The sequence below is a fragment of the Eleginops maclovinus genome, chromosome 13 (genome assembly GCF_036324505.1).
Source record: "Eleginops maclovinus isolate JMC-PN-2008 ecotype Puerto Natales chromosome 13, JC_Emac_rtc_rv5, whole genome shotgun sequence".
Taxonomy (NCBI): domain Eukaryota; kingdom Metazoa; phylum Chordata; class Actinopteri; order Perciformes; family Eleginopidae; genus Eleginops; species Eleginops maclovinus.
This window is the reverse complement of record NC_086361.1, coordinates 4,615,452-4,632,889: the sequence shown is the minus strand read 5'-3', so window position 1 is coordinate 4,632,889 and position 17,438 is coordinate 4,615,452. Positions and strand designations below refer to the sequence as shown.

The window sequence follows — 17,438 nt, the reverse complement described above, 5'->3', positions numbered from 1 at the left end:
TACAGCAGGTGAGGCTCAGCCCATTCTGATGCTCCTCTGTCTCCTCCCACTCTGTACCCAGGTCAGCTAGTTAAGCCATTTTACTCAATGGAAGATTTGATGCTCTTGTCCTTTCTTTATTGGCTGTGATTGCAGGTTTTCACCAGTTTTAAAATTCTTATCCTGAATGTATTGCCAAACACCATAACTTTAGAAGCTTTTGATTGTGATCATTTTTACAAACAAAAAACTTGAAATTAAGTTAAGAAAATTACAAACCACGTTTTGTTTTCTTAGTTTTGGCCATGATTCATATTTGTACTTGCCAGAGTAAAAGGGACATTTCAATATTTTACACATACATCTTAGTTTACAAAGACAGCAGAACATTATTTGGCCTCTTTGATCATTAAATGAAAGGACTTCTTATAGAAAATGTTTTCTTTTCCAGCTCCTCGGTTGTGGGCATTTTCTTTATTTTGTAATAGTGAACTGAATATCTTTGAGCCAAAAAAAGTATTTTCATACCGCACCTTAAGCTTAAGGAATTTGGAATGGGCATTTTCCCATATTTTTTGACATTTTACAAACCATTAATGATTAATAAATAAGGGAAATGATGCTTACTTACTTGCCTTTAGTTATGAATTGTTGTAATGAACTTTGGGCGTATAGTCTTAAAGGCAAGGGCAAACAAGTGAGAGAGGACGCAAAGACCCTTTTGTTTAATTATAGCAAAAGTAGGATCCAACATTATTTAGACCTTTAGGAAGGGAAAATATGTATTAAAGTAACTATCCAACTATCCATTTGGTTGACTTCCTGGTTCAAAGTTGACCTATCATGTTCACTGTTACATTTAATGTGCATCATATTATAGTAGATTTGAATACCTTTAATTAATTTTCTGCTCTTCTTTATTTATGTTTCTTGACTTCTGTATTTTTCGGATTTCTTCCATTTCATCTTATTATTTTTATGTTGTACACCAATACAACAAAGATCATTTTGATTCTGTAATTTTATCACAGACTTTCATAGAGAAGACATATCACCTTTTTTTATCCTAAAGGCATCTTCCTAGTTAATTGAAGAATATTAATTAAGATGACTTTATACTGCCTCCAGGTGGCTTTTCTCAGTAAAACAGAGCGTTCTATCCCTTCTTCTTTTACATTAATGTAGAAAGCATTACCTGATATAGGGCAGTAAAGCAATTGACCCATTTGTCTCCCTTATTTGAAAGGAACACCTGCTCCCCGTACATCCCCTCCTCTTGGCCACACTGCACATCAGTGACTTTGTTGAGCCTTCATTGCCACTATTCATGTGTGTTTAGGTGACAGAGACTTTGAAATTAACCTTAGTTTGGACGTGCCGTTTCTTTTCCGCAAGTCGTTACTCCAGGTTTGCCTCCCTGAATGGCACAGTAGCTTTTATTAACATTTAACAGCCATAGAAGCATCTAATATCCATGGAGGGATGTTTTATGTATTTGCACTCTTAGGAAATATGCAAGCTAGAAATCCAGTATTTTACAATGATCCCAACAAAATGTGCACAAAAGGGGAGTGTTTTCCTTTTAAGTTGTTACCAGATCTTATCCCATGAGAGGTAAGGGGGTTTTATGAGTTTTATTACTATTGGTTTTGATTAATTGATTAGTCCATCGACAGAAACATAATTGTCTATAATCACTTTAAGAAAAATGGGATTGTCTTTTGAACTAAAAAGTATAATTCATAAAAAAGAAAAAGCAAGATTAATCAACAAGGAAAATATTTGTAAATTGTTGGATTTAAAGGGTGGAAACATATCGGAAAAACAAGTAGATGTTTTCCGATGGAATTTCCCCAAAATCTTTCCTCATGTCCAATTTTTTTTATTTCCTTAAATCTGTAATCAAGTATTTGAAATAAATCGATAACCAGAAAACTCTAATGCCTATAAAGATGCAAACAAAAGGACATAAAACAAAAGCCCTCTTTCTTTAACCCTGTTACCATTAACTGCCTTAAGCAGGAAATAAAACTCTTCCTTAACACTTGAAAGCGCACTGAAACCTGCTCTCTTCCGGGACACCAGCATGGACTTCAGGGGAGCTGTTTGCACGGCAGCTCTGTTGACAGTTTATGAGTAAACTTGCTTCATTTACTGATACCCGGGCTTAAGATAGGCCTGTCACCAGTATCTAAGGTCAGTGATAAACAGAGGGTCTCTGTGAGGGCAGCGACAGCGAAGTGAGTGGTTGTGACTTGACCTTTATGGTCAGGCACTTTTAACAAGAAACTGGATGAAAGTACCCAGATAATACTCAAACTAGGCCATTATGGTGATTGGGGTATATGTAAAAGAATAAGCTTTGTGTAACATCATCAGAATTACATCTACTTGTGTCACAAATGCAATTAATAAACAGTCTCTATTGCTACTGTAACGTGTCTTCTTTAAGACCAGGGGAAAGGCCATCCAAAACAAAACCTTGTGTAGTAGGAGGTTTTGTGGTGATATATTGTATATTAGTTAGACGTTTTCATCTCACTAACAAGTAGTGTCTCCTCTAAAGCATAGTGCGATTATCATAAGTCCGATTAAGCTAAACGAAATGTCAACAAATGTGATATTAAATTATTCATCTACGGTCTAGAACTCAATTTTAGTGCTTCAAGCTAAATGCTAAAACTAGCAATGTTCACACTGACAATACTAAGGTGTAGCAGGTTCAATGCTTACCATGTTTAATATCTTAATTATATGTTAGCCTGGTAACACTAGCCCATTTGCAATAAACACAAAGTAGACTTTAGCTCTGCAGGTATTAAGTCACAAACCAAAGTATTAGATGCCGCTAGATGAAAAGTGAATCAAGAAGGGATCAATAAAATTATTACAAATGATCCTGAGAGGGTCAGGAATGTATGCAATAAACAAAATGGCAATCTTGTTATAAGTTATCCAGACTATTTACATAAAGCCATACATATCAACCTCATGCTAAAGGTCAGGGGATCATCCATGTCATGTCTCAATGGGTTAATCCATCTCATAGATGTTAAGATCTAGATGTTCAAATAAATGTACTAGTCAAATCAGTTATTTATTAAACCACAGATAATGAACTGCAAATATTTTACATTTTAGTCTCTGGTTCCAGTTTAAAATGTATAGAGTTTCTGATTTTATTCGTCAAATATGATGGTTAACTGATTATCTTTTGGTCTCTAATATACCATTAGAACTTTGTCAATATTTCCTGACATTTTATACAGTTAACAGTTATAGCCATGTCTTAATAAGACTATTGAACAGGCATATCTACAATTCATTGATTGTATGCACAAACGCACTTAGTAAAAACAGCAGTGCCACATAAAACCTGAGCACCAGACAATATACAGCATGTTGCGTCACAAAGTCAAACAGGTCACAAAAGCTCATCGTGACTTGCATGTTATTGAGGTTTCGGTACAGAATGCAGAGTCACAGAAGGGAAAAAAACATTAGAGAAAGTCCCAAAGAAAACTACATTTACCCTGAATAAAAATGACAGGGATTATTCTTACATCTGGCTTTCTATTTTCCAGATAGCTCTTACTATTGTGGCAGAAACTGCTAAGAAGTAGTGTGAAACTTGGCACTCCAAACACAACTGTATTTTTCCCAGTGCTGAATTTAGCTGTTTGGCATTAAGGTCTGTTCTTCTGCCTCACAGTCTGTTTATGGTGTCACATTGCAAAGGAGAGGATGTTAAATAAGCATGGAAGCCTGCATGGGCAACTGTCAGACGAGGGACATGTTTAAGTTTACAGTTTTGAGTAAAACACCAACATAACTTCACTGAGGTGACATTTGATGTGTTCACAAATCAGATACTACTGAATATAACTCTTAGAATATATTATAACTAAAGAGTGACCACCACACCCAATGCACACCTGATTGATTCTGCAGAAAATATTTTAAACATCACCAACAAAGATATTTTTAGTTTAAAAGATAAAAACTACCATAACTCACCTCATGCATTTTGAGCATCAATTTATCCATGATGTCTTCTGTAATCTTAATGTTGTTAATGGTGGTTGTAAAGAAAGCCTTGTGATGCTGATCAATGAGACAAGGGAGCAAATAGAAGAGATAAAACGTACTTCCCTCGCATTTGGCAGCAAATTGATAAACCTGAATTGACCATATAAACCTTACCTGATAAGATGTAAAAGTTCAACATGTTTCACTTCACATAGATCGATTTCATTTAGAAATGTGGTTGACGCCTGATCTCAGACATATTGGAATCATATTAGTAGAAGAGACGGATATAACCAATACCCAACAGTTTCTTTAAAAGGCTTTTGTCATTGCTTGTTAAAGTTATGCTTAAGTTAAGAATAGGTTATATAATGATAACTTTCAGGCATATTTAGATGTTTTTTCTAGTAATCATTTAATAGTGTCAGAAAGTAACAATGCAAAAGATGTGACTTCTAAACTCAAAGTAGATTCATACATACTTTTTTTGGCTTTTTGCCATATTAAACTGATTGACACTGAAAAATCCTGTTTGTTTTTCTCTGCTAATGAAAACTTCAGATGCTTAGAGTGTTGCAAGTAACACGATGGCTACTAGAGACTCCCATAATCTCAACACAAACTGCAATATTGCGCAGGAAAAAAGTATCTTCTAGTTTGTTTTCCTGTTTGTTTCTGCTATTGTTTCATGTGTCTGTACAACAGTTAGGACGAACAAACATGTACCATAGGTATATCTTTAAAAATGTATATTTTCAGGGCATAATGTGGCTTATTTATGTTTGATTGGCAGCCTATTTAATATAAATGATAAAATGAATGAATACATCATTACTTATTTGCATGTGCAATGTGAATAACTGAATAAACAGTCAATTAATGTATGTGACAATCGGTCATACTACTGACTTCTTATCACGATATTACTGGATTATAGTTATTGATGCATTAATGTGTTCATAACTTTAATGTTGAGAATGAATATGTGGAGCTACATTTAATTACTGCTGCATGGCTTACCCAAGATATAAGAAGCTTTATAACAATAATAATTATAATAATAATAAATCATAATGTTTATGTTGATTTATAATGTAATTAATAATCTTTATTCGCCAGTAACTAGTTACTAAATCCATGATGTGGACTAAAACGTGTCCAACTCTGAAACACACTAAAAGTATAAAGTAGCATAACAAATCATTAAATTAAGTAAGATTATCTCAGAATTGTCCTTAAATACAGTACCTGACTAAATATAGCCTTAGTTACTTTACACAACTATCTGTAAGGTAAATGTAACGTGAAGTAAAAAGTAAATTATAACCTCACAATGTAGTTGAGCATAAAGTACCTCAAATATGTACGATTATACAACACGAGTAAATGTATTATATTTCCAACTGTGACTTTGATTTAGCTCACCTGTTGATTCATATAGCAGGCTCACGGGAGCACGCGCGGAGGATCCGTGCCTCGCGCTTTGCCCACATGACGTTACCCAGCATTCTGCGTGGCTCTGTCAGAAACATCAAGGAAGAGGAAGATGCGTGTCGGTGAGTGAAGTCTACCAAAAACAACGCACCAACATTCATATATAACTCGTGTTTCGCACATTCATGGCGATTTGGGGCCGCGCTAGATGTTAGTCAGCTATGTCGTTGTATTTCAAGGTTTTTACACGGCTGTAAACAGGTAAAGCAACAACGTGTTCGACTGTTTGAAGTCGTCAAACTTGTGTCGGTGGAGTTAGGTATTACCGGTTGTAGCTAACATGGGCTCGGTAACTTGCTACAATAGTGAGGAATTCAGCAGTGACGTTTGTGTAAAGGAATGTAGAGAAGCTAGCGAAAGAGCCCTGAAAAGGCTCCCAAAGCTAAAGCGAGGCTTTTTACCAGCATGAGAAGCTGATATCTGTGGAGCTGGAAACTGATCTCAGTGTCGGACAGTAACAGAGGAGAGCCTGTTGACAGTTTACGTCACCATCAGCTGTTTTTGGTTCAAAGCCTCTGAGCTTTGAAGGGGTTGCTGAAGGACAACCAGATTGTTTATTAAGGGTAGATGGTGAAATTCAGCATAGGAACCAAAGGAATCAAGAAGCCTATTGAGTCATGCAAAACAGAAACTAAAGACTTGTGGACGGACTTAGTAATGAATACGTATTAAAAAGACAACAACGTTTTCACACTGTTTATTCTAGCCCCTAATATTATGTTACTCTTTTGTAAATTGTATCTGATGCCAAAGCCTGATATAGCCTATTCCTCTATAAACATGTGCAGAAACTGAAACTGGATCTCGTGAGATTATCTGGGTTATTTAGTTCAATGGCGAAGATGACATACCAAATAAATATAAACGCCATATTGTTTTGGAATTACAGAGAATGACGAAATGTGTTTGTTCAGTGTTGTTTTTGTTTACATGTTTTCAAGTAGGTTTGTAAATCTGAAAGAAGTTGAATAGTTTATGCTCAATCTTTAGTTATTTTTTTTGTAATTGAAATTACAGTGTTTGATGTTTTCACATCAGCTAGTCGTGTCTGGCCTTGTTCCAAAGTACTATCTTCTGGCTGTAGAAGAACTTCAACCCTTTAATAAACAGATAACAAGACTATTATCTCCCGGGCAGTGAGCCTTGCTGCAATAGATGAAGTCATTAGGATCTGTGTGTTTACCCTCTGGGTGATGTTCTCTTTTCTTTAGTGCACATCACATGTCTGCTGCATTGAGGACCACAGAGGCACATATAAAGGAGGTTAAAGTATCCATTCGCTTGTCTTTCTCGCAGCCTCAGATATGGATTACAAGATTGTGTTTACAGCCTTGGAGACGGTATGTGAAGACAACATTGCTTTTCTGTGTGGCTCTGATTTGCCTTACGGCGCTGTTGCCAAGCGCCTGGTGACGTGTTTGAGACAGATTCAGGAGCACGGACAGGCCCTGAAGCCGGTGGTCGGGAGCTTCACCGCCGTCTTCCACCACTATGACTTTGACGCACAAACACCGGGGAATGGCTACCGCACCCTGGTGAAGGTACGACCGACCAAACTCTGCTCGTATTTGGGTGTGAATCCTCTCTACTTTCTACTCTCTACCCTTTCATGCAAAACGTGTTCTTGTGTATGTTACTTGTTCTTTGTTAGAATCAGTGTTTTAAAGGCATTACATCTAACCTTTATAGTTGTTATTGCAAAATAAGGGCTCCAAAATCTTTTAGAATTGATCTATTCTATATACTATTATTATTTGGTCTTTAAAATGTCAGAAAATATTTTAATTTCCATTTATGAGAAGCTCCAACAAGGTAACTTTTATATGAGTAAGGAATAACAAATACTTTTTGGGTTGATCATCCAACTTTGTTGATACTGTAAATAATTACCCTAAATACGAATGGGAAAATTTGCCTGAAAATCTAAGAAGCTACACTTGGGTGATTAATAATTCAAAATCTCGAAAGCAGAGTATTGTATAAATATTGCGTGTCGAAGGAAAATACTCAAAATCCAACTTAAAAATAGATTTAATAAAAAAAGCTAATTGAACAGATAACTCGGGTACTTTAAGTCTAACTCGTTGATAAATTACCTAAATGCCTTTAGATCAACTTTTATTTTTACGTGATATTTAATTTCATCAAGTCCAACCCTTAGCCATGGTGGTCCGATCCAACATACCAAGCACACAACATTTTTAGTCATGCAAAAATTTCAGTCAACAAAAAATCCCCCAAAAATGTGCAATTTCCTTCTGTTAAATAATATTAAATGCATGGAACGTGATGTTGTGATGTTGTTGCAACAGACATAATTGTAAGGGAGGACTTGTTTGACTACTAAAACATGCTGTGGCCCTGGCTTTGTTTTGTTGTAGAAAACTGATGTCATTTCTTGGCTAAAGTACTGTCAAATCCTGTCTGTGACCCTCTGACTGACTCTTCTATTTATCATGTTTGAACAAAAACGGAGCTCTGAGCCACAGAGAAAGATACACTATATCAAACTTTGATTGCAAAAACTGTTCTGGGTTTGTTTCGCTGATTTGTTGGGATTTGTTCACAATTCCAAAAATATCTTCCTTATCCTTACCCTACCTACCTTCTCAGATGAAGAAATGTTTTATTTTCTTTCTGTCTTTCAGGTTTTGCTGTCTTGCCTTTTGCACATCATTCACAAGGGACGCTACATCGCCTCTAATTACAACAGTGCCTTCTTCAGGGCGGACCACAATGCCTCAGAGATGGAGGCATACAGCAGCGCCCTGTGCCAGCTGCGGGCCTTGCTCCACCTCGCCCAGCGGCTCCTCAACGACAACGAGTTCGGCCAGCTGTATGCCCTGCAAGACGGGGACCTGAGCGGCAGGTTTGTGCGGGAGTACAGCTCCATGCACAAAGCCTGCTTCTACGGACGCTGCCTAGGCTTTCAGGTCAGACTTCACAAACTGAATTGTGTATTAAACTAAATAAAAACATTTTACTTTGAGTGGTAACACAAGGGTATTTAAGTTGATTCCCAAATTTCGTAGATCTTCAACCATGTATTCGGTATGTTAAGTTAAAAACTTAAAACTAAAATGTAAATAATTCAAAACATTTTTTCAAACATATTAATTATTATGATTTTCTTTTATCTGATGTATTAATTTAATTGAATGAACTATTAATAATTTATTATAACCTTGTTCGGTGTAAGTTCCTTTATTTTTGTCCAGTTTTTCATTCCATAGAGTAGGTTTTCCTTCAACTAAACGTGTTTGAAATAGCTTTTATTTAAGCCTGTTGCTAATAACCAGTTCAATATAAATATTTATCGTAAGTATTCCTATTCTAATTTGTTCTTAATTTCAGTCTGTTTTGGCTTCAATAAAACAAAGTATGTATTCCTTGTTTATATTATATGAAACTAAAGCTGGTATTTTTAACCATACAATGTTTCTGTCCACAGTTCTCTCCCTCTCTCCGACCATTCCTCCAGACCGTTGTCATTAGCATGGTTTCATATGGAGAGACATTTGGTAAACAGCAGTCTGGCCTGGGTTAGTACTCTTTCCTTCATTACTTTCCGGTAATAATTTCTGGAATGTCCTGTTGTGCCCTGTTCAGATGGTTTCATGCTTAATATCCTCCCTCCTCTTCCAGGTTTGGCCGCCCTTTCCCTTCTCACATCAGGGAAGTACGTGATGGATCCAGAGCTACGGGGTGCTGAGTTTGAACGCATCACCCAGAACCTGAACATGCAGTTCTGGAAATCCTTCTGGAACCTCACAGAGTCCGGCCTTTTGACAGTAGGCAGGGGCAAATATTCTTCTACTGGCTCTCATATCATAGAAAGTCCTCTGTAATGATTTAACAGCATGTCTTTCTCTGTGCAGGGCTTCAGCAGAATAGCTTCCAGCCCTGTGCAAATAAACTACACCCTGACTGTGCCTCCTGTGACTCTGCGCCTCCCCCTGGCTTCGGACCCCAGACTAACAGCCACCATTTCACCTCCCATAGCCCACTGGGGCCCCGGGCCCGTCCACATGCGCCTGATCTCCCATGAGCTTCGACAAGGACAGGTGAGGCTGCACAGGGAAGGGCAACGTGTTCAGGGAGGGTTCCATTTTCATGCTATGTTTAGTTTAGTTTACTTGGTTGTTTTCAACTTGTACACAAATACACATTTAAACATTTAAAGAAAAGTCATTTGGTTTGAAATACTAACAAATACAAGACTTTGCGAATTACACCTACATTATTTTTTGATGCCCAAGCTTTTTAAACTAAATGTTAAATACACATTAGTGTTCATATATCCGCTATTACAATAAAATATATATGCACGAAAAATGTAACTTTTCAAAGATGGGAAAAGAAAAAGTATGTTATTTCTGATGCAAAAACAAACACATATTCCAATTCCCTACATTTTCAATATTTATATCCTGACATCAAACAGATGTGAAAATGTGTTGCTGCGTTGTGTCCTTTATTAATAATTACATTATGACTCATCCTCTAACCTTACAGGAGAGTGAAGAGCTGCTATCTTACTCTCGAGACGATCCTCCCCCCATCACAGCCTCTCATCTCCCCTGGGTGCAGAAGCAGCCCCGCTCCCCCTGGCTGCTCATCCACTTCCATGGGGGGGGCTTCGTGGCCCAGACTTCCAGATCCCATGAGGTAATGCACATGCTGCGGTTATCCTTATCTCATAGAATTTCTCTTTATCAAATGTTCTCATTTTTATTCAGTTATACGTAAAAAACAAAATCACCTTATCAATAACAAATCGAAACGATAAATCCAAATGTTATAAAAATGTCATGTCATGTCATTTGGACTAGTGCGATATGCAGTGTTATAAAGCTGGAGACAGGTCACAGCCAATCACTACATTCTACAGAATTAATTAAAAAGTCCTTTAAAAAAATCACACCATGATCGTTTGTATGTTGTGAGTTAAAATAGTTGCAATTGGTTACTTTTTCCAAACTGTACATCCCTTCTACATAATAGCCATCAAACCGATTCCCATCATCTGTTCTCTTTCTCGTCCTTGATTAACATCCCACCACCCGTATCACCTTAGCAAGCTAAAACAGTTTACGGAATAAAAATAATAATAAAAATGGCAGCTAAGAGGAAATTACGCAAAAGTGCACAAAAATCTAAAACACACAGGATCAAAATAAGTTGTACAAAAGGCTAATAGGTCTTAATTCCTTCCTAATAAAAGCCATTTAAGGCACATTAAGCAGATCTTTCAATCCACAAATTGATGTTTTAACACAATGAATATAAGCATGTTTGCATTACATCACACCTCGTTATTTTGCTCCGTTTGAATCAGAATTATCTCCGGATTTGGTCGAAGGAGCTAAATGTTCCCATTCTCTCCGTGGACTACTCTCTGTCCCCTGAAGCGCCTTTTCCCAGAGCTCTGGAGGAATGTTTCTACGCCTACTGCTGGGCTCTGAACAACTGCCATCTGCTGGGTACATGCACAGCCTCACACTCAGACAACACCGTAAACCCATAGGGAGAATAACGTCTTTGGTTTCAACAGATAAAAAAAAAACATGAATTGAGTGTCACTAACTTTATATAGGGATTATAATTTGTCTCAAAATTCCAGGGTGTATTTCTTAGTTTTTTGCCTGTATTTTTGCTTAATGATACTTTGTTGGCATTAACTGTCTTTCAATCATATGCAAATGAGTATTTAGAAATATAATAGAATGTGTGGAATATAAATGCAGATATACTGTATGTGCCAATGTTTTCAAACAAGAGGCTCAAAAGAAGGCTTTATTTGTAGAGAGGGCAAAAGAGTTGCCCTGAACTTGTTCAACCTTTCCATATGTACAGATTGGTGATAGTGGTTGGAGGAGGAGGGGCGCATTATGTACTCAAAGTGGCATGTGATCTGTTATGTGTACATTGTCAGTATATGGAACCTGGAAAGGGTCTGGGCCCAGAGACCTACAGTACTGACCTGATAATGATAGGATTAAGAATGAATGGTATTGGGGCTGTTTCAAAGGAATTTCTATTCTGGATATTAATTTGCTGAATTTGTTTTCATTTATTGTCTATGAAATGTTACAAACGACATCACCACAAGTGACTAAAGTTACCTTTTGTCCGACCAACTGTCTTAAATTCAAAATAATTTAATGTACACTAATAATACACATAGAAAAGCAGGGATTGCTACATTTGAACTTTTTGTTTCGGCATATGATTTAGATTATGGCTGATCGATAGGAAAAAATATGCAACAGTAATAACATTGTGATTTACGTGGACACCGTTATGCGTCAATAAAAACATATCGCACATTGTTTGTTGAATAAAATAAAATAAATGAAAATATTTCTAACGTTCTGATTCTGTTAAATAACCTGAACTGATCAAAAAAGGCGTCTTTACAAATAATTCACATTAGACAAAATAGCCCCTGGTGCAATATTGCATCTGAACCAGGCATTTCAACAACAATAAAATAAAATAAACATTTATCTTCTACTGCCATAATTTGGATAAAATGGCTATCACACATCCTTGTTTCTTATATGACTGAAATCCCCATCATTATTTTGGTTCTAACAGTTGTGTGTGTGTGTCTCAGGCTCCACAGCAGAGCGTGTTTGCCTGGCAGGGGACAGCGCCGGAGGAAACCTCTGCATCACTGTGTCCATGAAGGCCATATCCAGCGGCATCCGAGTCCCCGACGGCATCATGGCTGCCTACCCCGCCACCCTGCTCACCACTGACGCCTCGCCCTCCCGCCTGCTCACGCTCATTGACCCACTGTTACCTCTGGGTGTGCTCACAAAGTGCATCAATGCCTATGCAGGTATGTGGGTATATGAGCAAAGCATTATGTGTGTGCTGCTTCACGCTTCATTTAACACCAGAGCACTTTCCGGTGCCACTGGAACAGAAAATAGAACCTCAGAGGGATTTATGCATAAACCGGATGATGTGGGTGGAAAGGAGGTTGATAATAATTACCAACCTGCTGTCACGTACTGTCAAACTCATGATCACTCCCACACTAAATATATATACTGTGTATTAACCCATGGTCTGATTAGTCAGCCTATTATGGTATTGCTGGAAACCTCTGATATGTCTGTCACTGAGTGATTCCTCCAATGCTAAAAAATAGTTTTTTTGTTCATTTTTTTGTATTTCATTCAATATAACTGTCTTTTGAGTAGACCACTGAAACTGGTAGTTTGAGCAGTGACATTTTCAGGTTCATATTAGTATTTGTGCCTCTAATGTGACATGTGTCCGGCCTTTAATGTTCAGAAAGCTCTTTTTTCTCATATAGCACCTCTTTTTCACCCTCTGTCTGACACCAGAGCCCAATCTGCTCTGATTGGTTAGCTGGCCGGTTCTGTTGCGATTGGTCAACCGCTTAGAGAAATGTCGGAAATGTCCCGCCCGTTAGCCAATCATATATTATGTGTGGGAGCGCTAGCCAATAGATGTTACAGAATTAAACAAAGGAGTCCAATTGAGGCGTTTCAGGGGGGGAGTGTGTGGGAGAGAAACTCCCTCTGGAGGAAACACAGAGATTTTAGCCTTTGCAGACCATTTACATGCACAAAAACCTATATTCCACACTACAGGAAAGGGAGGACCCCAAAAGCTTAGCAGGACCTTTTTTTAATTACAAATATTTTATTATCATAAAACAATGGTATTTATAATTTATTCAATGTTCTTCATTCTTTCACTGGTAAGTCTTCTTGTGTGGATGTGCTGGAGCCTCTGATCTGACTTGGTCTTTTTTAGGAGTCATAAATCTGCACCAGTGGCAGGGCCTATATATGCATATGTAAACATACCATATGGTCTGTATATGATCTGGAAAGTGCCATGTGTTGGCTGCTTTGAGCCATGCCACATGACGCTGAAACGATGACACACAATGTGTGGCATTGCCCTGATTTGGATAAAGCTTGTTGTGTGCAGTTTTGAGAGGAAAGTAGTGTTATGTAAGCAGCAGAAATCCAATCAGTGTTTTCAGGTCATTTCTACTCAAAACAGGATTATGGTTTTACATTTGCTTTGAAGCGTTGTGGTTAGACAGGTTTCTGTATTTGGTGTTAATTCGCTTTATTATCCAGCATTGTCTAATTATGTGACCCATACATATCGATATGTTGATGAAAGTAACTTCTTATCCTGTAGTTTTTATCTCTTTTTATTATTGATTTATCTTTTTAGTTTTGTTATTTTACCACTGAAGTAGTAAAGGACCCTTTGACTCCAAAAAAACAACTCTGAAAATACAGCTAAGTTATCTACGTTTGACATAGAGCTTTGTAAATAGTTTCGGGGTTTTTTTTCATAAAAAGTGGCTGAAAAGACTACCTTCAATGCTGTTAGATATCACCTGGTCTTTATATGGGATGGATATGTTTTTACTTTTTTCTTACAAATGATAAACGTTAAATTCAAGACTTACTTTAAATTAATTATCTAGTAAAATAATTGGCAGATTAATCATCATGAAAAAATATATATATATATTAAGTTGCAGCTGTAGTCTGACACAAGTACATTGAGTCCTGAGAAACTATCCTTAAAAGACACACACTATGTTGCCCATGTCTACTTCCTTGCTTATGCTCGTCCTCTCCCCCCCAGGTACAGACAGTCAGACGGTGCAGCCCGCAGTGGAGAGCAGCAGTCTGAGCGCTCTGGGCAGAGACACCGCCGTGCTGCTCGGCGATCTCACACAGGGGGCCTCCAACTGGATCCAGTCCTTCCTGGACCCCACGCGGACCACAGGTGGAGCACGCTCCCTGTCCTCCTCTCAGAGAAGCTCTCAGAGCGATGAAACTGGCAGGACATCCTCCCTCACTTCCACACCTCATTGTGGAAGTGACTCGGATTACCCAGAGGGCTTTAAGCCCCTGCGCTCCGAGTGCCTGGCCTTTGTTAACCCAACTTCCTGCCCCATCATCAGGAACCCGTTTGTGTCGCCGCTGTTGTCTCCCAACGAGCTGCTGAGAGGCCTGCCGCCCGTGCACATTGTGGTAAGAGAGGGGATATTTTTTTCATAATAATACATAGAATACAAAGACAAAATAAAACATGTACATAAACAAAATAGAAAGGTTTTCTGATGTGGTCAGAAATGTCTTACTGTCTATGATGTGTAGGCAGGGACATCGATGCATCAACACAGTCCATAGTTTTAAATAATATGAACACATATTTTGCCTGTGACAAATATTGCACTTCTTTAAATTTAAATAAATACCACCAATAAATAATTTCAATTTCAATGAATTGTGCAGCCCTACTGATTACTAGAAGGACTACAGGAACACTAATGAAAATGTTTTTGTGCATCGCAGACTTACAGGGGCTCTGGGTGGCATCTTACTAGAGTTTTACTGAACTGAATCAGAATACTTTTATTTATCATATTTTATTTTAGTTAGATCTGGAAAATAGGCTTTGTAACAGTTGCTTTATTTTTCAATAAAAATAAATACAAGAAAAAATAACATAGAATTAGAATATGCACAGAAACATAAGAGGTAAAAGTAAAATTGTGCAATAAAAAAATAAAATAAATTTGACATATTGGCTGAAGCTTTCTAAATAGTTAGCCTCTGCACCTTCTAGAAGTAAACCCACTTAAAAAGCTTCCTATTAGCTGTTCTACAGATGCACATGCACGTCCAATGAGATATCCTGCAGGAAAAGTTAGTACATTGCCTTTTCGAGAAAAATGCGAAATCACTAAATGAATCTTAATCATGGTTTATAACCTGATCAATAAAATAAAAAATGTTGCATTAAAGACAGATATTCATACACTTCAAAAATAGAGTCTGCGGTATTGTAAAATATATAAACTTGTATTAATTCTATTATATAGCTAGACCAATACATCTCACAGGCCGATATTAGCTTTTTTTGCAGATATATCAGTAGAAATTGGTTTGCAGAACTAGGTTTGAGGTTTTTTTTATTCCTTGTTCCATGTATCTTCGCAGGCCTCTGCTCTGGATGCTTTGCTGGATGACTCGGTGATGTTTGCTAAGAAGTTGCGAGACATGGGCCAGCCTGTGAGCCTGACGGTGGTGGAGGACCTGCCTCACGGCTTCCTCAGCCTGTCGCAGCTCTCCAAGGAGACAGAGGGTGCTGCAGAGATGTGCGTAGAGCAAATGAGGGCGATTTTTCAGCAGGAAAACCAGAGGCCTGCTCTCCGCAAACGGCCAAAGCTGGAAGACACTTATCAGAGCAGCAGTCCATCATCGGGCTGATTCATCAGCCATGCATGGGACTTTGTAGTTCTTGGATGAAAAAGAGATCTGACATGAGTCGGTAGGAAAGAAGCAATACATTTTAGAAAAAAAAACAAGACTGGGAGAATTATGAAGATGAAAAAACTACAAAAGTAGCTTAGGCACGCTGCACTTGAAACGGTTGAGGAAAAAACAGCTACTAAATGATGACAAATGATGAAATTTTAAAGTATTTTTCTAAAAAGATTTGGATCAAACGCACATTAAAAATATATCAGACTCCACCAAAACCAGCCTTATGATCCATTTCTTAACTGATACATGATGTAAAAAGAAGCTTTTGTGCCTTTATAATGAAGAGCTGCTTGAAGTGTACGATCTTTGCCTACAGTACCGCACAAACTGACCAGGATTCAAAGTTTACTTGCACAGGGAAACATTCCATATGCACTGAATTATTATTATTATTATTATTATTATTATTATTATTATTATTATTATTATTATTATTATTATTATTATTATTATTATTATTATTATTATTATTATTATTAATATTATTATTATTATTATTATTATTAATATTAATATTAATAATAATAATATAAGGATCAAATGGATAATCTGGTTATTGCCAGTTTGTCATGTGTTTACAACATATTAAAAGGAGGCCTTCACCCTGTGGATTTAGGTTATGAATGTAACTTGTTATACTGTAAATTAATTATTATTTGTTCATATCAATATTTACGCTGTGTTAAATTTTAAGTCTGAATTAAATCAAAACTGAAAAAATGATTGTTTGTGTTTATTCAGGTTTGGGTTATTTATTTGTACCTGAAGATAGATTTGGTTTGCAGTTAAAAGACAACAGATCCTTTATGTTACACATTTCAAAACAACACAAACAACTAGTACAAACACAAAACAATTAAGGAACTAAATAAATAATGGGTTCAAACCCAACAGTGCGACTATACTTCAACAAGTTCACTTGTGTGATGGCTGCTGGAACAAGCTGTTTTGTAGACCACTTAAAGAGGCTTTATTGTGCTTTTTGGGGTTATCCACTTCCTGTAGTGTGTTATATAGGTTTTTCTGCATGTAAATGGTCTGCAAAGGCTAAAATCATGAATCAAGAATCAGGCCCATAACACAGTTTCCATTTTTAAATATTTCCTCTTAGCAACTAATGTGTTACTGTATGTCCTCTGTTCACAACATGTTCTGGCAGTCACCAGATGAACCTCCTGACCCTATTAAGGTTATATATGTGTAAATCAGGAATCTAATTCAATCCACTATGCCATACATTGCACTTACTCCAACATTCATTATGAAGAATATTTGGAAAAACAAATCAATGCTGAAGTGAATTTTCGCCACTATTATTGTACACATACCTTAAATTACTGACAAAATAACCAGATTGCAACACATTCCCCGCCCCCCCCCCCCCCTTAACAGAATAACATTATTTATGGAGTTATATTAGAAAATACTATGATATTATAAAACTCAATTACAAGCAAAAGTGAAGTATCTGAAGTATTTTAAGCAAAATGTATCACAAGTAAAAACATTAGTTATGCCCAATGGCTGTTTTAAAGTATAATAATACATTACTTTTGAGTTTTTATCACCAACAAATACATATTATGTCAT

At 37.1% G+C, this 17,438-nt stretch overlaps 1 protein-coding gene across 2 annotated transcripts; it reads left to right on the top strand.

Moving 5' to 3' along the window:
- The first annotated feature begins 5,447 nt into the window (after positions 1-5,447).
- lipea (lipase, hormone-sensitive a) lies at positions 5,448-16,571 on the top strand. 2 transcript variants are annotated; one of them, XM_063899715.1, is made up of 11 exons: positions 5,448-5,564; positions 6,799-7,043; positions 8,151-8,435; positions 8,954-9,044; positions 9,148-9,293; positions 9,381-9,566; positions 10,018-10,170; positions 10,841-10,985; positions 12,122-12,349; positions 14,158-14,549; positions 15,522-16,571. In XM_063899715.1, the coding sequence occupies exons 1-11, from the start codon at positions 5,555-5,557 to the stop codon at positions 15,789-15,791; spliced, it is 2,151 nt and encodes a 716-aa protein (XP_063755785.1). In that variant the 5' UTR covers positions 5,448-5,554; the 3' UTR covers positions 15,792-16,571. The 2 variants fall into 2 exon arrangements, with proteins under 2 accessions (XP_063755785.1, XP_063755786.1); XM_063899716.1 differs by having other exon boundaries at positions 5,532-5,564; positions 6,714-7,043.
- The last annotated feature ends 867 nt before the right edge of the window (positions 16,572-17,438 follow it).

Bases quoted from the DNA above. Each gene is read 5' to 3' on its own strand.
- lipea (XM_063899715.1), top strand. The intron at 8,436-8,953 runs GTCAGACTTCAC...TTCTGTCCACAG, and splicing joins GACGCTGCCTAGGCTTTCAG to TTCTCTCCCTCTCTCCGACC. The intron at 12,350-14,157 runs GTATGTGGGTAT...TCTCCCCCCCAG, and splicing joins GTGCATCAATGCCTATGCAG to GTACAGACAGTCAGACGGTG.